Raw genomic sequence first — 22,991 nt, 5'->3', positions numbered from 1 at the left:
TTGATGCAATTGTTGAAATATGCTTAGTAATGCATTATTTGCTGTACATTGCCCCTAATTTCCTTGAAGGAAATTATGTAATCCCCTGATTAGTAGTTGCTCAATTCTATATAGGTTAACTGATTTTTCCATTATGATTTAAGACACCAAATTTCGCAAAAATTACTCATTTTCATTCTTGCTGTCCCCATGGTGTAATGTACATGTTTGTGTACATTAGACATGCCTTATCCACCATATTATTATTTAAATTTTAAATAAGCGACCTGGTTCATAAGCAATGTGGTATAAAGGTCTACATGTGTCTCTAATGCATTTAATTGTGTGAAAAAAGTAACTGTCATTAACCAGTGCTACAATGTAAAATATGCGTCCTCACAAAAACTTAGAACTTTGTCTGAATATTCGATAAGTGGATAATAGATATCTTCAATATTTTTCTTTTATTTAAGAATACACGTTATACCCGGCATTTGTTGACTGAAGGTTATTCCTATGATGTGTGGTTTCTGACATGTTTTTCTTTTCCTCTAGCTTTAGAAATGTATAGCAAATTAAAGGAACAGATGAATGTAAAAAGGTGAGTCACGTAGACTGTTATAAAGTACGGGTTTTAATTATTGTATTTTTGCCAGATTTTCCCAGACACGGCCGTCATCTGACAGTGTAGTCCCGAATGATCTCAATTGTCGTGACTACCTGAGGCACCAGAGTGAAAGGACTGATCCCAGATCTTTTTTTACCATTGGTGTGATATCAGCAGAGTTTTTCATTTATGCCTGAAGTCAGTGTGCTTGGGAATGGCCTAAAACAGCCGTTTCAATCATGCCACTCAAGTAAGTCACATTTCCTAGGGCATGTTAAGTGCCATATTGATGTAGTTTGCCTGGAAGGTACTTGTCCACGCATATCTTTAATTTGCAGCAATGGTTTTCCCAATTATCTGAATTATGGGGTTATTTTTCCTGCTTACCTTTTACATAACTGGTGGTACATTGGCCGGATCTCAGAAGAACATGTCCTCACAGAATAAAAAAATCGCTTAAAAAACCCTCTATTATTGTGTTCAAGAGCTGATGCTAAAGTCTCTGACGAATCTATGGTTGTTTGATGGGTATATTGTGTTTATTGTGGTATTGCTTGAAAGGGAACACTGTTACATCATGAATCTGGATACAGTTTACTTGTAGCAAAACCGTTGTCATGGCTTTTTTTTTTAAAAAGATGAATACAGCTGTTGCTGCTCTGCAATGGTGCAACCTTTTCAAGCCTTCTTGCTTATGTTAAATATTGTTTTTTCAGTACTCCTAAATCTGAAAGAAACACGATAGTTAGATTCCTCACCTAAGAATATCCCCAGGCGTCAGACTGGACCGGGAAAGTTTTCGTCAGCAGTACCCCTGCACGTCGCTAGGCGGCGTCTGCGGGTCCGCGTCCGTCCTCGGCGTCGTGATTGCTGGGATGACGTCGTCGGAGAACTTAGAGGCTGCCCTCGCGCGCTAACGTCAGTTCTTCTTTTTTCCGTGCCAGCAAGCGCAGATCCGGTAAGAGCAGTACTCTTAGTCATTTTTTGACTAACTTTTTTTATCTATTTTGGATCACTTCTCGAGTCGACCTTCAACTCGCGGTGCCGGTAGGGATGCCTGGGTTTAAACCTTGCGAGGACTGTCACCGCTTGATTTCGGTGACCGACCCCCACCGTCGGTGCCTTTACTCTCTCGGGGCCGACCACGGTGACAAGTTGTGCCCCGACTTCCGGGCCTTGACTTCGAAGGCTAGGCGGGAGCGGTCCAGTAAGCGGCTCGAGCTCAGGCAGTTGACCCCGCGCCGCTCGAGGTCCCGGTCTAGGAGGAGGTCGAGGGACCGGTCGCGGGGCCGCAATCATCGCCGCTCGACGAGTCACCACCACTCGTCGGGCTCCAAGTCCTCAGGTAAGTCGAGGCACTCGAAGAAGAAGTCGAAGAGGCGTCATCGCTCTTCCCACTCCCCCCGATGCTCGCGCGACACTGCCGGGGGTTCAGGCGACACCGCCCACGCGGCTCCGCCGGAGTCGCAAGCCCTGTGACCAGCTCCACACCGCTGGTCCCTGGGCTGCACGCGACGCCGGAGGAGATACGGGACTTCCTCGTGGCCATGAGGACTCACTCACTCCGTCAGACCCTGTCGAGGCGCCTTCGGGCCCCACGGGTTCGTCTGGGAGCTCTAGCGGGCCGGCGGCTCCTGCCACGGCGCCATCGGGTTCTTCGGCCCCGGCGCCGTCGACGACTCCGGTCCAGACACCGCAGGGCCCCACAGGATCCAGCCTTGGTTCCGGGTCGTCACCAGTCAACCTTACGACCCCTCCTCAGGCGCCGTCTCCGAGGGTGTCACCCACAACGCCGTCCCCGAACATCGTCGTCCCCAGTTTCAGCCCCGGTCCGGGTCCGACGTTGGACCGGCGCCGTAGACGGCGCCGATGGGTGAGCAATTCACCTACGACCTGGCTCCATCATTTTTCCCTGACTATCAGGAGATGGATGACGAGGAGGACTGGGAGGGGTCTGAGGACCCTCTGGCACAGCAGTGCCAGTTGACCCAGGACTGGGCAGTTGAGCTGGGGGAGGCCAGTGGTCTGGACACTTCGTCCGACACTGGATTTGTCTCTCCTCCTACCGTGGCTACGGAGGAGGGGGCTGCTTATAGCGTGGTGTTGACTAGGGCATCCAAGGCCTTGGCTCTTGAGCTCCCTGTCGCAGCCGTGAGGACTAATCTCCTCACTAAGGTGCCGTTTAACGAAACCCTCACCGACGTTCAGGTGGGCACCTGGTCCAAGCCCTCTACAGGCCTCCCTGTAGATCGGAACGTGGCCCGACGCCTCCGCCTGGTTCCGGGCAACCCCAGCTTCCTGTCCGTTCACCCCACCCCCGAGAGCCTGGTGATCCAGGCTTCTGCATCTCAGAACGAATTCCCGACCGCTCCTCCGGATCTGGAATCCAAAAGGTATGATCAGTTTGGGAAGAAACTGTTCTCCTCCCTGAGTTTGGGGCTGCGGTCTGTCAACACCGCCTGCCTTTTGAGCCGTTACACCCACTCTCTGTGGAATACGGTTGCTGAGGTGCTGCCACAGTGCCCGAAGGAGGCCCAGGCAAAGCTCACCCTAGCCCTAGTGGAAGGGCGGGATGCAGCACGCTACTCGATACGGTGTGGACTCGATACCACGTACTCGCTTGGTAGAGCGATTGCAACGACAGTGGCGGTTCGCCGCCACGCCTGGCTGAGGTCCGCCAACTTTTCGGGGGGTGTCCAGGCCACCCTCATGGACTTGCTCTTTGATGGCCGTCGCCTCTTTGGCGACAAGGCGGACAGTGCGCTGGAGCGTTTCAAGGACTCCAGGGCTACGGCCAAGTCCTTGGGCCTCTGCCAACGCCAGCAAACTTCCACCTTTCGCTCATTTCGTGGTCAAGGAAGGGGCACCCTCACACGTTCAGCCAGCCACAGGCCGCAGACCCAGGCTCAACGCGGTCGCGGACATGGTTACCCTACCCAGCGGTAGCCGGGGACACCGGCAGGGTCAGTCCACACCCGCCCCTGCACCATCTGCCTCTAAGCCTTCCTAGTCCGGCATTTCAGGTCCCTTTGTCACCAGTGGGGGGCAGGGTCCGCCATCACCTCCCCCACTGGCGTACCATCTCGTTGGACATGTGGGTGCTGCAAATCGTCCGAAGGGGCTACTCCCTCCCCTTTGAGGTGACCCCTCCAGCCATGCCACTGCAGTACCACCGCATGTCGGGGGATCACTTGCAACTTCTGCAGGAGGAAGTTACGGCCCTCTTGGCCAAGGGGGCTATCGAACGCATTCCTGGGCCAGAAGTAGGATGTGGTTGCTATTCCCACTACTTTCTGGTACCCAAGAAGGGCAAAGAAGGCCTACGCCCTATCTTGGACCTACGGAGCGTCAACGGCTTCCTCTGGAAGGAGAAGTTCAAGCTGCTGACTTTGGCTCAGGTCCTGGCTGCCCTGGACCCAGAGGACTGGATGGTAGCATTGGACTTGCAGGACGCATATTTCCACATCCCCGTCCTGCTGGCCCACCTACGTTACCTGTGGTTAATGGTAGGCCACAAGTACTTTCAGTTTATCATGCTCCCCTACGGCCTTACCAGCGCCCCACGGGTGTTCACGAAAGTGATGGCGGTGGTCGCGGCTCATCTGAGCGGATTAGGGGTTTCAGTCTTCCCCTATCTCGATGATTGGTTGTTGAAGGCAGGCTCGCCCCAAACAGTCATCTCCCACCTCCAGACTACGGCCGACCTCCTGCACTCGCTGGGGTTCTCCATCAGCGTGCCAAAGTCACAACTGTGCCCCTCTCAGAAGCTTCTTTTCATAGGAGCGGTTCTGGACTCGGCGCAGTTTCGGGTTTATCCCCCCGAACAGCGGTTTCGGGATATTCAGGCTCTGATTCCGATCTTTCAGCCTTTATCCCAAGTCTCGGTCAGGTTGACGCTGCAGCTCCTGGGGCTGATGGCCTCCTGCATCCTTCTGGTGCATCACGCCAGGTGACGGATGCGGGCTCTGCAGTGGGACCTGAAGTTTCAGTGGGCACAACATCAGGGCAACCTGTCCGAACACGTCCTGATCTCGGAGGGCACTGCGAGCCAGTTGCAGTGGTGGCTCATGAACCAGGAGTGGGTCAGCGGCAGATTTCTTTCCCTTCCCCAACCCGAGCACGTAGTGGTGACAGATGCGTCCTTCCTGGGATGGGGGGGGGGGGGGCCACATGGGAGTGAGGGAGATCAGAGGCCTCTGGTCTCCGGCGGAGTCCCGGCTCCATATCAACCTTCTGTAGCTGCGGGCGATCCGTCTTGCACTGAAGGCATTCCTTCCCTCTGTCTCGGGAAGTGTAGTGCAGGTGTTCACGGACAACACCACTGCCATGTGGTACTGCAACAAACAGGGCGGGGTGGGGTCGTGGACCCTCTGTCAGGAGGCTCTGTGACTCTGGACATGGCTCGAACACCAGGGCGTCACCCTGGTTGTTCAACTCCTGGCTGGTTCTCTGAACGCCAAGGCGGACAAACTCAGACGCAGGTGCATAATGGATCACGAATGGCGTCTGAACTCGGACGTGGCGCAAGGTCTCTTTCAGCAGTGGGGAGAGCCTTGGTTAGATCTATTCGCCACCGAAGAGAATGCGCAATGCCATAATTTCCAAGGCGGCACTCGCTCGGCGACGCTTTTCGTCGTGAGTGGAGCTGCGATCTGTTGTGTGCCTTTCCCCCTATACCACTTTTGCCCAGAGTGCTGAAGAAGATCAGGCAAGACCGAGCCCAAGTCATCCTTGTGGCTCCGGACTGGGCACGAAGGTACTGGTATCCCGAGCTACTCAGCCTGTCAGTCAATCCCCCGATTTGTCTGCCTCTTCAGGAGGAACTTCTGTCACAGCAGCAGGGGACGGTCCTCCACCCGAACCTGTCCAGTCTCCACTTCCATGCGTGGAGATTGAGCGGCGACAGTTGAGGCCATTTGACTTGCCTCCTGAAGTCTGTGATGTGATTCTGGCAGCCAGGCGTCCCCTCCACAAAAACGTTATACGCCTGCAGGTTGAACAAATTTGTGGCATGGTGCACAGCAAAGGCTGTGGATCCACTCTCTGCCCCCCTTTTAGAGGTTCTCCTCTTCCTTCTGTCTCTTGCCCAGCAGGCCTCTGCTCTGGGCACTCTCAAGGGCTATATAAACAATGAGATTCTATCAAAGTGGTGGAAGTGATTATTTTATAGGCATTTGGGTTTTCGTGAAGACCAACGGTCTTGTGGGTGAGAGAGGCCCTCTCTGCAGTTGGCAGGAAGAGACCACTATGTGCTTTTAAAATACCCCTCACACACTATGAATCCCATAGTGTCATGCTTCATCATCGGGGTCTTCCCGTCCCTCTACGGGGCGGGGCGTGCTACGACCTACGGACTACGCGGGAGCACTTTAGATTAATGACGATAGGCTATGTGTATTTGGGATGGTGATGAACAAACCTCACAACAATTCCTAACATGGCTGAATCTGCAGGACGATTTCTTAAGATTCACGAGTACCGTATCCAACAGTAATCTTGTATTCCTGGACCTCAATATCTTTCCAAAAGATGGAAGACTAATGACTACCACTCACTTTAAAAGCACTTCCAGAAATTGCCTGTTGATGTATGAAAGCTTTCACCCCAAACATTTACGAGACCATCTGCCTTATGGACAATTCCTCCGTCTCAGACGGAATTGTACCGAAATAGGGAATTTTAAACACCAATCGGAGGATTTGAAGAAAAAACTGGAAGTCTGCCAATACCCGAAAAGGATTATCAACCAAGCGTTTAAGAGGGCTCGGAATAACTGCAGGGAGAGCCTACTGGAAGAAAAAACACCCAAGGAGGTAGACAAGAGACCAATATTTATTACTACGTATAATACTTGTTCCAACCAGGTCTCCAAGATCGTTAATAAACATTGGAGGATTCTGAATAGCGGAGGACTACAGTTGCCGAAACCAATGTTCTCCCACAAAAGAGGTAGGAGTATTCGAGATATCCTGGTACATACCAGACCTAAAACATTGAACAACAAACCTAGTAACGACCCCAACTTTGTCCAAGGCCACCACCCATGTGGCAATTCTAGAGTGTGCTGCCTAACCAAGAAGAGCAAAAAACTGTCCTTCAGGAACAGAACCAGCTGGGAGCAGAGACGCTTCACGACATGCAACAGTAACAACGTTGTATACCTTATCACGTGCCCCTGCCAGCTCGAATACATAGGGATGACTAGCAGGGCCGTAAAAATTAGGATAGGGGAACACAAGAGCACGATCAAATGTCAGCGAGCTAGTACAAAGCTAACCACCCACTTTCTGGAAAAGAAGCACAAACCTGAGGAGATCTCATGGACAATAGTTGAACAAGTAGGCCGAGAACAACTCCTCTTAGAGAAGGAACAAAGGTGGGTGTTCCGTTTGAATACTAACTTAACGACGACATCCCGTGGGGCCAACTGTGAGTAAAATCAACATGACACCTGAATTTACCTTCATGCATGAAACCACCCCATGAAAAATGGACATGACCACGGGTCTCATGCCATGAAAATGTGCAAACATTCTACAATGAATTGTGCAAGTACATTGACCGGGTTTTAAAACTCCTAATCTAGCTTTTCTTCCTACCGAACAATGAAAATATACAGATCCACCGAGGTCTTAGTATAAAATTCTTACTGTTGCGAGGTCCGTTTATGCATGTGTTAATGAATGAATGTGGTATGACAATGTCCAACTATGGATGCCTAGCCTTGGCAAACTTGAACATGTAGTAACGGCCAGATTTAATTCAGCGCACTACTCCTCTACCATCATATATACATTTATAATTAATAGCATGTTATTAACATCACGATCGTAGCAGACTAACTTTTCCTAGATCGCAAGCGAAAAAATTGAAAAAAGACTCAGTTTGGCCCATTTTCCTCACATACGTCCATTGAGGTACGGCCATCTTTGTTAGCACGCTAGTGTTTCCCAAGTAACGCCCACTCAGCCTCCCGGGAGTCTTCCGGCACAAATACTAAGTCCCTGGTAGACTACCGGTAACCCACGGAGCTGCTGCAGGGAATGGATTAACTCATAACAGATCTAGGGGTCACGTAAGTTAGACTCAGACCCTGGGTCTTTAAAAACAAGGTCTGACGATACCACGGGGCAGTACGAACACTCGTTCAGATATACTTCGAGGGATTCCGTCTCATTTTTCCTTTTCAGTACCCCGCAGACCAGAAACCCTAAGACGCAAGCTCATGGGGCACGCAACTATGAAATAAAGTGTATGTATTAACAAGGATATTTACGTAATGAATCTATGCTTTTAATCTCTATTCCGACTTTGTAAAAACGAGCTGTATGACCAACCTAAGGGCTCATTGTTGTAAATATAGGGACGAGGTGAATTGGACAAAAATAACAGCCGCACTCGTTTGCCATGATTCACGGACCTTTTGGCAAATCGTTAGGCACGGCTCGACCGAACCTCTTGCAGCAGTTGAGGCTTGTATAGCCCCATCTGTTTGGGAAGATCACTTTAAAAATTTATACCTTCCGCATTGCAGTGATAATGGGAGCAGTGAACACGGTGGAGTGACCCCCAATATCAAAAACAGTCTAACTGACATCGAGGGCTTCACCTTAGAAGAAATCACTCTGGCAATTTCCTCCCTGTCTGCTGGTAAGGCGCCGGGGCTAGACAGGCTCCCAGGAGATCTTTACAAGCATGAACCTAATATCTGGGCTCCCTACCTAGGGGTACTATTTAATTCCATTTTAATGGGCTTGCCGATTCCTTCCACCTGGGCAGGGGCAGAAATAGTGCCAATTTTTAAAAAGGGGTCCCCCCTCCTTCCTGCAAACTATAGGCCTATAAGCCTAATCGACGTCTCCCAGAAACTCTTTTCCAAGCTCTTGCTAAACCGCCTACATGAGTGGATCAGGGATCATAACATCCTGAGTCCATTTCAAGCAGGCTTTAGGGAGAAAGTCTCAACAGTGGACCAGGTCTTTCGCCTTGCCATGATACACTGGAAAACAGTACAACTGGAGGGTGGCAGCCTCTACACCATATTTGTGGACCTAAGGGCAGCGTTCGACCTGGTTCCGAGAAACAAGCTGTGGGAGGTCCTTGATAACCTGGGCGTCCCTGAAGGCCTTTTGAAAATGATAACACGCCTCCACACCAGCAATTACGCCCAGGTTAGATGTGGTAGGATGGGAGAACTGTCTGAGAAGTTTCCCGTTGGCAGGGGGGTAAGGCAGGGTTGTGTGCTTGCACCAACCCTGTTCTGCCTCTACGTCAACGGGGTAATCGCCCGTTTAGCGGGCGTATCCAACTCTGACGCACCGAAATTGGCCTCCGAGAGGGTATCAGCCATCATGTTTGCCGACGATACGTTACTATTATCCAAGTCGGCAAAAGGTATCCAGCGCACCCTCGATGGCTTTGTGGACTTCTGTGACACTCATGGTCTTGAAATTAACGCCACTAAGACTAAATTCATGGTTTTTAACCCTCCACAGAAACTCCACTTCTGCCCAAGTATCTCACGTACTAAGCTGGAAAGGGTAAATACCTTCGAATACCTGGGGATCACTTTGAACGATAAATTTACTTGGAGCTCTCACTTGGAAAAAGCGGCACTGAAATTGACCCAGCAGTCGGGAGGTATAATGAAGCTGGTGGCAAACAACAAATCCTCGGTTAGGCCGATTGGCCCTCCACTACAGATCTACAGATCCCAGGCCAAGGGGGCTGTTATCTACGGATCAGAACTCTGGGGCCATGAAAATACATCTAAATTGCTAAAGGTTGAAAATAGATTTATCCGTAACCTTGTAGGGCTACCACTGAGCACCCCCCTTGTCCCGTTGAGAATGGACCTTGGCCTACGCCCGCTTGACGAGGAACTGGCTTTACGCCCACTGGCCTTCTGGCGTAGACTATGGACAACCCCTGAATTGGCCAGTTACAGGGAAGGTCTACGGGAGATCCTAGCCACCCCAGGTGCCGGAAGAATCAAATGGCTCCATTATATTAAGCGTGAATTGGTGGCTGTAGGCCTCCCAAGTATGTGGTCAGACCCTCAGAACATGTGCCACACCTTATCCAAAAAGGATTTAGCCAGGTCACACCGAGAATCTAAACTTTCCCTGATTCTCACCCACCAGCATCCTGGGTCTCTGACAGCGTCCTTTTTTTCCCATAAAGTGAACTACATCATGGAACCTACTCTAGACAAAATTTATCCTAATGAACTGAGAAAATTATACCTCCAGTGGAGACATGGCTCCCTTCCCATCAAAACTTTTACAACCAAATAGAGCGATGATTCTAGTAGTATGTGTCCTGTCTGTAGTAACTCGGATGAAAGTGAGCTCCATATCCTCCTTTTTTGTCCAGCTTACCATGGGATCCGTAGACACTGGATTCTGCCTCTATGCAGAAATCTGGGATTTAAGAAGTGTCTCCACGCTTATAGAGTCTTAAAAACCGACTTGTCAGATCATGTTGTTTTTACAATGGCCAAGTACCTGGGCGCTCTTTGGACCATCAGAAGGAAATGCCTCAAAACATAGACTGAGTATGGATCTGCTTTTATTATTCGTGAACTCCTTTCCAGCACTATTTTTAAGCATTTTATATTTTATTGTACAAATCATTTAAATGTAGTGTTTTATACGATTGTCTTTTATGGTACATTGTTACCGAAATAAAGGTAAATATAGATCTAGTTTTTATTGGACTCTCTCAGGGGAACGAACTCCATTTCCTTCTACTCTTCTTTAAGCACAACGACCAGGAACTAGTCGGTCGCAAGGTGTATGTGTGACGTGTGTCGAGGTGTGTGTTTTTGTCAGTGTGAAAGTTTTGAAGGGTGACTCTACCCACGGACCGAAAGCCTAGACCAGACACTATCGGTTCATTGTTGATAAATATAACTCTAATATGCACATCTATTGCAAAGTACCTAAAGAAACCAGAATACAATGTGATTCTCGTAATGAATGGGTCGTGAGAACTACGTTTAACTATTTCCTTTGTTCCTTTTTTTCCTTTTATCTCCACAGGGACCACAAAAGGTCACATTGTTGCTTTTTCATACCCCATTTGGGCCCACTCAAGCCCCGGGAATAAACCAGGCAGCGGATTTTTGCTACCAGGTTTTAGGACCATAGGCATACAATTTATATTCAAGAATTGAGTATTTTTAGTAGGGACTAACAGAGGTCCTGAGGAGTAGACAGAAGGGGTATGCCTACGAAACATGTCATGTCGACCAAGTAGACAATACGTTTTGTTCTGCTTCTCTACCCCTTTTTAGGTCTCGCCTGTCGATGCGCATGCGCATCGAGCAAGGCGAGAGTATTGCGAGTTATCCACTCTTTATCCACACTGCAAGGAATCGTGGCGATTCCTTGCAGTGCCCGTGACTTTTAAGGTCAATGCGCATGCGCATTAAGCTTATGCGCATGCGCATTGACCTTAAAAGTCACGGGCGCGTGCATGTCCGTCTTTGTTTACCCGCTCCGCCCCCTCCCGCCGTGTCGCCTTGCCTACTCTCTTCCACAGCCTCCCCCAGCTCCGCCCCCTCACTACTTGATTGCACGGCCGCTAGGCCGTGCCTCCCCTACTCTCCTCCCCCCTCCTCCTCTCCTCCCCTGCCTGCCTGCCGCTAGAAAGCAAACAAAATGTTAGCGGTAGCAAGCAGCAGTATTGCTCGATACCCCGACCTCTTCCGGTGAGAATATTAATGGTGTTATGCTTTGGCGACTTTAAGAACGGACACATCTTTCTTGTCGGATAATGATTTTGTCCCTTTGTTTATTATATATGTCGGAGTGTTCCCGGCTTCGAGCTGACACCTATCCTGAGCAGGCCCAGCTGTCCCGTCGGTGACCAGCCGTTACCATTCCTCAGTTTAGATTTCAAGTTTATTAAATAGAAGGCGCTCCCGTACTTTCCACCTCTCGAGTCCCAGCGCCGCCGCTGTCGCCGCGCAGCTCGTGTGCTGCCAGGTTCATTATCCCTTCGGCTCGATGCTTCCCACGTTTGATTGCAGCTCCCATGGAACGCGTTGGGCCCACTGGTGAAACCCGATCTCCCGCCTTCTCAGGAGCTTGTGTTCCAGCCGCGTCGTTTGTCCTCCCCTACTCTCCTCCCCCCTCCTCCTCTCCTCCCCTGCCTGCCTGCCGCTAGAAAGCAAACAAAATGTTAGCGGTAGCAAGCAGCAGTATTGCTCGATACCCCGACCTCTTCCGGTGAGAATATTAATGGTGTTATGCTTTGGCGACTTTAAGAACGGACACATCTTTCTTGTCGGATAATGATTTTGTCCCTTTGTTTATTATATATGTCGGAGTGTTCCCGGCTTCGAGTAAACAGCTTACACCTATCCTGAGCAGGCCCAGCTGTCCCGTCGGTGACCAGCCGTTACCATTCCTCAGTTTAGATTTCAAGTTTATTAAATAGAAGGCGCTCCCGTACTTTCCACCTCTCGAGTCCCAGCGCCGCCGCTGTCGCCGCGCAGCTCGTGTGCTGCCAGGTTCATTATCCCTTCGGCTCGATGCTTCCCACGTTTGATTGCAGCTCCCATGGAACGCGTTGGGCCCACTGGTGAAACCCGATCTCCCGCCTTCTCAGGAGCTTGTGTTCCAGCCGCGTCGTTTGTCCTCCCCTACTCTCCTCCCCCCTCCTCCTCTCCTCCCCTGCCTGCCTGCCGCTAGAAAGCAAACAAAATGTTAGCGGTAGCAAGCAGCAGTATTGCTCGATACCCCGACCTCTTCCGGTGAGAATATTAATGGTGTTATGCTTTGGCGACTTTAAGAACGGACACATCTTTCTTGTCGGATAATGATTTTGTCCCTTTGTTTATTATATATGTCGGAGTGTTCCCGGCTTCGAGTAAACAGCTGACACCTATCCTGAGCAGGCCCAGTTGTCCCGTCGGTGACCAGCCGTTACCATTCCTCAGTTTAGATTTCAAGTTTATTAAATAGAAGGCGCTCCCGTACTTTCCACCTCTCGAGTCCCAGCGCCGCCGCTGTCGCCGCGCAGCTCGTGTGCTGCCAGGTTCATTATCCCTTCGGCTCGATGCTTCCCACGTTTGATTGCAGCTCCCATGGAACGCGTTGGGCCCACTGGTGAAACCCGATCTCCCGCCTTCTCAGGAGCTTGTGTTCCAGCCGCGTCGTTTGTATGGCCTTTCTCACTTTCACCGGCTAATGCTTTATTTATGTAGCGTGCTGTCAGCACTGGAGGCTGCAGCAGCCGGTTCCACGCGTTCTTGCAGCTTTTGTTAATGCAGGAGAGGTGATCGAGGCGCTGCGCATGTTCACCCTCTCACGTCCCCCTCGCCCCACAGACCCCAGCCAAGGGAGCTCCCAGTATAGAGCGGAGGGGCCCCTCAAATTCATCCTCTCCCCTCCCCCTCGCCTCACAGACCCCGGCCAAGGGAGCTCACATTGTAGAGCGGAGGGGCCCCTCATGTTTATCCTCTCACGTCACCCTCAACCCCTCACCCTCACTCACCCTCAACCCCTCACCCTAACTCACCCTCACCCTCACTCACCCTCAACCCCTCACTCACCCTCTCACCCTCAACCCCTCAACATCAACCCCTCACCCTCACTCACCCTCACCCACCCTCACTCACCCTCACCCTCACTCACCCTCACCCTCACTCACCCTCACCCACCCTCACTCACCCTCACCCTCACTCACCCTCACCCACCCTCACCCTCACCCTCACTCACCCTCACCCTCACTCACCCTCACCCTCACTCACTCTCACCCTCACTCACCCTCACTCTCACTCACCCTCACTCACCCTCGCTCTCACTCACCCTCAACCCCTCACCCTCACTCACCCTCAACCCCTCACTCACCCTCACTCACCCTCACCCACCCTCACCCTCACTCACCCTCACTCACCCTCAACCCCTCACCCTCACACAGTGCAATAGGTCTCGGAGCATTTGAGTTAGAGCTTTTAGAAATGTTTATGGCTTTTTTTTTTAATTCTTTAGCATTGGCTACAGGAAACAAAAATGCTAAAGATTTACACAAAAACCCATAAACAATTCTAAAAGCACTAACTCTAATGCTGCGAGACCTATTGCATTTCCAATGCTTGTTAATTTTTCCAGCCAGCGAAACCATTAAATTAATTTTTTCGACTAGCCAGGGATTTTGTATTCATTTTTTTCACAATCTTCACGTACATAGGTCCCTACACCCCTATCACTTATCACTGTCCTTACACTACACATAGCCTATCGTCATTAATCTAAAGGGCTCCCGCGTAGCCCGTAGGTCGTAGCACTCCCCGCCCCGTAGAGGGACGGGAAGACCCCGATGATGAAGCATGACACTATGGGATTCATAGTGTGTGAGGGGTATTTTAAAAGCACATAGTGCTCTCTTCCTGCCAACTGCAGAGAGGGCCTCTCTCACCCACAAGACCGTTGGTCTTCACGAAAACCCAAATACCTATAAAATAATCACTTCCACCACTTTGATAGAATCTCATTGTTTATATACTAAGTTCAGGAGGGTGATTCTATCACTGCAGCCTCTTACTTCCTCAATTGTTTTTTGGCACTCTCAAGGGCTACCTCTCGGCCATTTCAGCCTTCTTAAGGCTTCCTGATCAGCCATCTCTTTTCAAGTCCCTTGTTGTTAATAGGTTCTTGAAAGGCATCACACCTCCTGTTGGGCTGCTCGCCCATTCCACTCGGGCCACGGCGGCTACTACTGCCCTGGTTCGGGGAGTTCCCTTGCAGGACATCTGTCAGGCAGCTACGTGGGCCTCTCTGCACACGTTTGCTAGGCACTACTGCCTGGACAGCCAAGTCCGGAGAGATGGCCTTTTCGGCCGTTCTGTTCTCCAGGACTTTCTGGTGTGATCTTGGTTCGCAGACCCACTACCGGGGTTGGTATTGCTGGGGTATCTACTCTAAGGTGAGGAATCTAACTAACGTGTTTCTTTCAGCTGCATAAGTTACTTACCTTCGGTAACGATATATCTGTAAGAAACATTAGTTAGTTAGATTCCTCACCACCCCACCCATCCTCCCCGTTCTGCGAACCGATATCTAGGGTTAAGGACATCCCTTTCAGGGCCCTAGTTTTATGGCACCAGTGTAGGTTCCTATCATGGCTCTGCGTTCCTGGCGCGGAAAGCTATGTACAGAACTGAAGTCAGCGCGCGAGGGCGGCGTCTAAGTACTCCAATGACGTCATCCCAGCGATCACGACGCCGACGACTGACACGGAGCCGCAGACTACGCCTAGCGACCCGCAGGGGTACTGCTGACGAAAGCTTTCCGGATCCTGTCTGACGCCTGGGGATATTCTAATTTTTTATTCATTTTTTTCACAATCTTCACGTACATAGGTCCCTACACCCCTATCACTTATCACTGTCCTTACACTACACATAGCCTATCGTCATTAATCTAAAGTGCTCCCGCGTAGTCCGTAGGTCGTAGGACGCCCCGCCCCGTAGAGGGACAGGAAGACCCCGATGATGAAGCATGACACTATGGGATTCATAGTGTGTGAGGGGTATTTTAAAAGCACATAGTGCTCTCTTCCTGCCAACTGCAGAGAGGGCCTCTCTCACCCACAAGACCGTTGGTCTTCACGAAAACCCAAATACCTATAAAATAATCACTTCCACCACTTTGATAGAATCTCATTGTTTATATACTAAGTTCAGGAGGGTGATTCTATCACTGCAGCCTCTTACTTCCTCAATTGTTTTTTGGCACTCTCAAGGGCTACCTCTCGGCCATTTCAGCCTTCTTAAGGCTTCCTGATCAGCCATCTCTTTTCAAGTCCCTTGTTGTTAATAGATTCTTGAAAGGCATCACACCTCCTGTTGGGCTGCTCGCCCATTCCACTCGGGCCACGGCGGCTACTACTGCCCTGGTTCGGGGAGTTCCCTTGCAGGACATCTGTCAGGCAGCTACGTGGGCCTCTCTGCACACGTTTGCTAGGCACTACTGCCTGGACAGCCAAGTCCGGAGAGATGGCCTTTTCGGCCGTTCTGTTCTCCAGGACTTTCTGGTGTGATCTTGGTTCGCAGACCCACTACCGGGGTTGGTATTGCTGGGGTATCTACTCTAAGGTGAGGAATCTAACTAACGTGTTTCTTTCAGCTGCATAAGTTACTTACCTTCGGTAACGATATATCTGTAAGAAACATTAGTTAGTTAGATTCCTCACCACCCCACCCATCCTCCCCGTTCTGCGAACCGATATCTAGGGTTAAGGACATCCCTTTCAGGGCCCTAGTTTTATGGCACCAGTGTAGGTTTCTATCATGGCTCTGCGTTCCTGGCGCGGAAAGCTATGTACAGAACTGAAGTCAGCGCGCGAGGGCGGCGTCTAAGTACTCCAATGACGTCATCCCAGCGATCACGACGCCGACGACTGACGCGGAGCCGCATACTACGCCTAGCGACCCGCAGGGGTACTGCTGACGAAAGCTTTCCGAATCCAGTCTGACGCCTGGGGATATTCTAAGGTGAGGAATCTAACTAACTAATGTTTCTTACAGATATATCGTTACCGAAGGTAAGTAACTTTTGCGTTTAGCACAATATTCGACCAAGCAAGCACAAAAGAGAGAGACTAGCAACATGTTACCTTCGGATGGAGCTTGTCGCACAGGGTAATTAGGTGTTGGGTGGGAAGGTGCAGGGAGGTTGAGAGGGAGAATATACTGGGGGAAAAGTAAGTGAATTTTATCTAAATAATACAGTGGAATAGCAACTATTTAACAAAACTAAACATAGATACTGATAGTTACAACAGTTAAAAAGAATGGTTTATTGGCCTGGGTTAAAATAAATATAATAATGAACTATTTAGGATACAGCTAGACAGAACTGCTGCAAGAGATAAACTTCATAGGTAAATAAAAGAATGTTCTGAACTAACATCAGTGGGTTCAAAAGGCTGTACTATGAAATGCAAGAGCTGCTGGCAGGGAAGTGGCTATAGTGCTCAGTAAAGGTCCGTATATAATAGTGACTAAAGAACTTAAAGATGAATCCGGTCGATGGGTTATCTTAACAAATATAGGTCGGAAACTTTTTTCAGAGTGTAGCTTCAAAGGACATATCAAAGTTGATTTGCACACTTTAGAAGAATTAGTGTTTTGACACATTTATAGGTGTGGGAGATCCATTCCATTTATAGTTGTGGCAGAGTTCAATGTCATCTCTAGGCCTGTAGACATAATAAGCAAATTCACAAATAGTTTGAGACACCCTCATGTGCAGGCAGCCAAAATGTTGCTTCAAGAAAGTTTGGGCTAAAGGATTTTGGGTAGGATATTTTCCCAAAATGCCAGGAGTATACTTACTGTTGTCTGAATAATTAAAACACTGCTCAATTGGACTATTTCCTCAACTGATTTAAAAATAACTAGCACAGACATTTACACCTCTGTTTTTTCTGGTAATGCCCCTGTTAGTTTAATATGTCTTCTATAATCGCAGGCGAACGAGATAAAAAGGCACAATTGGAGAGCCAACCTCTCTTTTCTCCTGGAATTTGTAAAGTACTGCCTATCCCACCCAAAATAATCTTACAGTCAAATCTAAAACCTGCAATGATTAGCAGTGTATGGGATTGTTTCAAAGCCTTCCTGAGATGATTAAAGGTTTCTAAAAGAAGTCAGAGAAGATATTGGATGCACTGGTGTATCTCATCAATGAAACACAATTCAAATGAACTACCACTTTAGTTATCTCAGATCCTACGCAAGATAATATTAAATTAGTGGAGGATACCAGGTTAAGAATTAGGAACTACTGCACCCAGAAAGGAAAAAAGTATATCCACATTCAGTTGAGTAAAATAATACGGTTGGGAAATTCTTAGCTTGGAAATTAAGGCCACAGCAAGCAAATAACTTTATTTTAAAATCTGTGATGAAGAAACTGGCAATTTGAAAGAAGTACAGGACAAAGTGACTAATATTTTTGGCATTTCTGTATGAAACCTGCCTGTATTGGGATACTTTAATCCCTAAACCAAAGACAGCTTTATTTAGCAGTCTAAAGGTTTGCCCAACAAAAGAAAATGAACCTTCAAACCTATTAAGCATGAGGAAATCCAGGAAACAGTTAAATCCATTTCTATTGAGAAAGCACCTGGGCTAGATGGCCTGTCGGTTGAATTTATAAATCCCTATTATAGGAGGTAAATTTCCCTCGTTATATATTGTTTAATAAAGTTCTTCAGGAAGGGAACATTCCTCTGTCTTTTAAAATGGGCCGTTTAGTTACCTTTCTTTAACTTGGTAAGATAGCATTAAGATGCAACTCTTATCAGCTGATGATATTATTAAATGTGCATTATAAAATCTTCATGAAATAATAATAATTGGTGGAGACTGCTCAAATAATCATAGATCCAGTCAGGTAGGATTCATTATGGTTAGATTCTTAGCTCCTAATGTTATCTCTGGAAGGGCATAGATTATGCTAGCAACATTAATTCTCCATTAGCTGTCTGGTTTCCATGTGTCAAAGAATCCTTCAATGTGCTGAACTATGCATTTTTTCCTTAGCTGTTCAACAGCTTAATCTATTTTTTTTAAATCAAGGCTCTAAAGATTAGTTAATAAAGGATGGATTAGTGGCGGGGAAATCCAGATCAATAGAGGGACTGGGCAAGGCTGCCCATTATTGCCGCTTCTATGTACCATGTTTACTAAACCCCTGTCTAGACACATTTGTAATAATCAATCAATTAAACCTGCTGCTGAAGTGCAAATCACTTAAAATATCTGACTATACACAGACAATATAGCACCTATTCCTAACCCCCTACGAAAGCATCATCAGCCTGGCATTTGATACTATTGACAGGTTTTTTCAGATTTCAGTTTATAGAAATAAACCCTACAAAGACAGAAGCTCTATGGGTAGACTATAATGTTACAGATCTGCCCTGTGAATTCAAAGGTGTGATAACTTATTGCCCCATTAGATCCCTCATATACAGGTTTCCTCGTCTTCATACTACATTTTTCATTTACATTATGACTGATTAAGCAATAAAATTAAACACAATTTTGGCTTAATGTCTCATATGTCATAGTAGGACGAGTCAATATAATTACAATGATCATCTTGCCGCAATGTTTATTTATTTTCCGGACACACTCTTGCTATTTAAAGTAATTTTTCTTTATTTAAAAATAATATCTGATAAAGTAATTTGTATTGGGGTAAAAGAGCCACAGGGAGGCTAAGAAAAACTTAGTTTACCATTAGAAAAGATCTCCCCCAGACCTAGGATTATGCTACCTGTCTGTCTCCTCCTGCAAATTAACAATGTAATGCAATATACTTAAAAGAAATGACGAGCCTGGATTGACGGGATATCTTTGTAGATTGTTTTAAAAGAAATTAAAGGACATCAGATTTCAAGTTAATGAAAACGTGTCAGGTTTATGCACATTGGATATGATGCATTAAAATTGTGAATAATCAGGAATACCTTTTACTATGGTCAATCCAAACTTTGCCAGGTTTTTGGCAAGCCCTCCAAATGGTTTTGGGAATTTTAACAAATGTTGAATAGGGGAAGCTTCCTTTCTAGGTGACAGGTGGCTGTGTGATGGGCTCTATGGCTGAGTAACTGGGTGTGTAAGTGGATGTATGGGTAAGACATTGGCTGTCTGGGTGTATGGGTAAGTGAGTGGGTGTTTGAGTGGCTGTTTTGCACAGTAAGTATTTGTGTGAGTGGCTGTGTAGATGAGTGAGTGGGCATGTGAGTGATTGTATGGTGTGAAATGGTATATAAGTGGTTTTGTGGATGAATGAATGGATGTGTGAGTGGATGTATAGGTGCGTGAGTACCTTTGTTAGTAGCTGTATGGGTGATTGAGTGGCTCTGTGAGTGGCTGTATGGGTGAATGAGTGTGTGTGTGTGAGAGTGGCTGTATGGGTTTGTGAGTGGCTATGTTAGTTGCTGTATGGGTGAGTGAGTGGCTGTATGAGTGTGTGTCAGTAGTTGTATGAATATGTGAATAGGTATGTGAGTGGTTGTGTGGGTGTGTCTCTGGGTGTATAAGAGGTTGTATGGGGGTATGAGTGGATGTATGAGCGATTCTGTGGATGAGGTCATCAGTGATGTCATCAGTGATGTCACTGAACATGTCATGAGTGATGTAATATGTGAGGTTATAAGCAGTGCATGGCTGGGACGTACGTTCTAGTAAGCTCAGGTAACAATAACTGATGAATTTCAGTGGTTTTATATGAGTGAAATCTGAGCCTAACTATAACGTCCCTGTAACCTTTGGTTTTTTTTCATTGAATTTCTGAGGTCTTTTAAATTCCATTTCCTAACTTAAACGTCCCTGTAACCTTCGTTTTTTTACAATGAATTGCAACGATATTTAACATTTTATTTCTTAACTATAACCTGTAACCTTGGAGAGGGTGTGTGTCAGTGGCTGTTTAGGTAGATGAGTGGGTGTGTGAGTGGCTGTATGGGTCTCTGAGTGGGTGTGTTAGTGACTGTATGGTCTGTGAGTGGTTGTGTGAGTGACTGTATGGGTGTGTACATGGATTTGTAAGTGGGTGTAGGAGTGCCTGTGTGGATCTGTGATTGGGTACTTGAGTGTCTGAGTGGGTCTGTGTGTGGGAGCATGAGTGTCTGAGTGGTCTGTGACTGGATGCTTGAGTGTCTAAGTAGGTCTGTGAATGGGTGCATGAGTGGTTGAGTAAGTCTGCGGGTGAGTCTTCGACTGGGTCTGTGAGTGGGTGCATTACTGTCTTTGAAGGTCTTTGAATAGATGGAAGAGTCTGTGAGTGGATGCGTGAGTGTCTGAGTGAGTCTGTGAGTGGTTGTGTGAGTCTCTGAGTGGGTGAGTAAGTGTGAGTGGGTCAGTCAGTGGGTGCGTGAGTCTCTCAATGGATCTGTGAGTGGATGCATAAGTCTCTGAGTGGGTCTGTGAATGGGACCATGAGTATCTGAGTGGGTCTGTGAATGGGTGGAGGAGTGTTTGAAGGGTCTGTAAGAGACTGCAAGAGTCTGAGTGGGTGTGTGTGTGTGTGAGTGGATCTGTGAATGTGTTCATGTGTCTCAGTGGGTCTGTTAGTGGGTGAATGAGTGCTTGAATGGATCTGTGAGTGGGTGCATGAGTGTTTGAGTGTGTGTGTAGTTGCGTGATTCTCTGAGTGGATCTGTGAGTGGGTCTGTCAGTGGGTGTGTGGTAAAAAAAGAGTAGGGGGGCACACGAAGCCGGTCCTCATGCATGCTCCCCCTGTGAAGGTCTTCTTGTCCAGCTTGCCGGCAGTCCGTTACCCTCTGCTGCCGTCGGTTTTGTGCCTCCTCCGCTCTTTTGCAGCTAATTTTTTTGCCTCTTCTCTCATTGCTCCTGCCCTCTATTTTGCCTCTTTCTTCTCATTCTGTCTGTTATTTTGTCTCTTTCTGCTCGCTCCTGACCTTTATTCTGCCACTCGCTAGTTTCTGACCTCTATTTTGCCTCTTGCTACTCATTTCTAACATCTATTTTGCCTCTTTCTGCTTTTTCTGCCTGTTATTTTGCCTCTTTCTGCTATCGCCTGACCTTTATTTGTCTTCTTTCTGCTTGTTTCTGACCTTTATTCTGCCTCTTTCTGCTTGTTTCTGACCTTTATTTTGCCTCTTACTGCTCGTTTCTGACCATTATTCTGCCTCTTGCTACTCGTTTCTGACCTTTATTTTGCCTCTTTCTGCTCCCTTCTGACCAATATTATGCCTCTTTCTGATCGTTGCAGACCTTTATTTTGCGTCTTTGTGCTAGTTGCTGATCTTTATTCTACCTCTTTCTGTTCGTTGCTGACCTTTCTACTGTCTTTCTACTCATTTCTCACATTTATCTTGCCTCCGTCTGCTCCTTGCTGACCATTATTCTTTCTCTTTCTCACCTTTATCCTACCTTTCGGCTTCTTTCCGACCTTTAGTCTGCCCCTTTCTGCTCATGTCTGACCTTTATTCTATCTTTCTGCCTGTTTCTCATTTTTATTTTGCCTCTTTTTGCTCATTTCTAAGCTTTATCTTGCCTTGTTGCTGACCTTTATTCTGCCTCTTTCTGCTAGTTTCTGACCTTTTATTTTACCTTTCTACTCATTGCCGACCGTTATTGTTCCTCTTTTTGATAGTTTCTCTCCTTTATTCTGCCTCTTGCTGCTCATTTCCCACCGTTATTCTGCCTCTTTCTGCTTGTTTCTGGCCTTTATTCAGCCTCTATCTGCAAGTTTATGACCTTTATTCTGCCTTCCGCTAATTTCTCACCTTTATTTTGCCTCTCCCTGCTCATTTCAGACCTTTCTGCTTGTTTTTCATCTTTACTTTGCCTTTCCAGCGCCTTGATACCTTCGGGTATAGTGCGCTCTACAAGTACTATCCTATCCTTTTCTTCTCATTTCTTACCTTTATTCTGCCTCTTTCTTCTCCCTTCTGACCTTTATTCTGCCTCTTTCTTCTCCCTTCTGACCTTTATTCTGCCTCTTTCTGCTTGTTTCTGACCTTTATACTGCCTCTTGCTGCTTGTTTCCGACCTATATTTTGCCTCTTTCTGCTCATTTCCGACCTATATTCTGCCTCTTTCTGCTTGTTTCTGACCTTTATACTGCCTCTTGCTGCTCGTTTCTGACCTCTATATTGCATCTATCTGCTTATTTCTGTCCTTTACTTTGCCTTTTTCTGCTTCCTTCTGACCTTTATTCTCCCTCTTTCTGCTCTTTTCTCACCTTTATTTTGCTTCTTTCTGCTCGTTGCTGACCTCTATTTTGTATCATTTGCTAATTTCTCATCTTTATTCTGCCTCTGTCAGATGTTTGCTGACCTCTGTTCTGCCTCTTTCTCAACTTTATCTTACCCCTAATTTCTGACCTTCATTCTGCCTCTTTCTGACCTTTATACAGCCTCTAGCCGCTCTCTCACCTTTATTTTGCCTCTTCCTTTTCATTTCTGACATCTAATCTGCCTTTCTGCTAGTTTTTCATCTTTACTTTACCTCTTTCTGTTCGTTACTGACCTTTATTCTGCTAATTTCTGCTCTTTTCTGACCTTTATTCTGCCTTTCTGTTTGTTTCTCACCCTTATCTTGCCTCTTCCTGCTAGTTGCCGACCTTTATTGTGCCTCTTTCTGCTCGTTTCTTACCTTTATTGTGCCTCTTGCTGCTCGTTTCTCACCTTTATTCTGCCTCTTTCTGCTAGTTTCTGACCTTTATGCTGCCTCTTTCTGCTCGTTTCTCACCCATATCTTGCCTCTTTCTGCTCGTTGCTGATCTTTATTCTGCCTCTTTCTTGTCATTTCTCACCTTTTTACCTAGCTCTTTCTGCTCTTTTCTGACCTTAATTCTTCCTCTTTCTGCTCCCTTCTGACCTTCCCCCGGGACCGAGAGGGGAGCCT

The 22,991-nt window shown here is 47.5% G+C and overlaps 1 protein-coding gene across 3 annotated transcripts in view; it reads left to right on the top strand.

Moving 5' to 3' along the window:
* EXOC6 (exocyst complex component 6) overlaps nt 1-22,991 on the top strand; it is a 1,337,279-nt gene that overhangs the window by 372,584 nt on the left and 941,704 nt on the right. For all 3 annotated transcript variants that reach the window (XM_078643405.1, XM_078643403.1, XM_078643404.1), the window contains exon 5: nt 535-580. In XM_078643405.1, coding sequence (XP_078499531.1) covers nt 535-580 — 46 coding nt within the window. The remainder of the gene's footprint in view (nt 1-534; nt 581-22,991) is intronic.

The sequence above is a fragment of the Lissotriton helveticus genome, chromosome 5_1 (genome assembly GCF_964261635.1).
Source record: "Lissotriton helveticus chromosome 5_1, aLisHel1.1, whole genome shotgun sequence".
NCBI classification, from domain to species: domain Eukaryota; kingdom Metazoa; phylum Chordata; class Amphibia; order Caudata; family Salamandridae; genus Lissotriton; species Lissotriton helveticus.
Note: the sequence above shows the minus strand (reverse complement) of the source record. Positions and strands in the feature narration are given on the sequence as shown.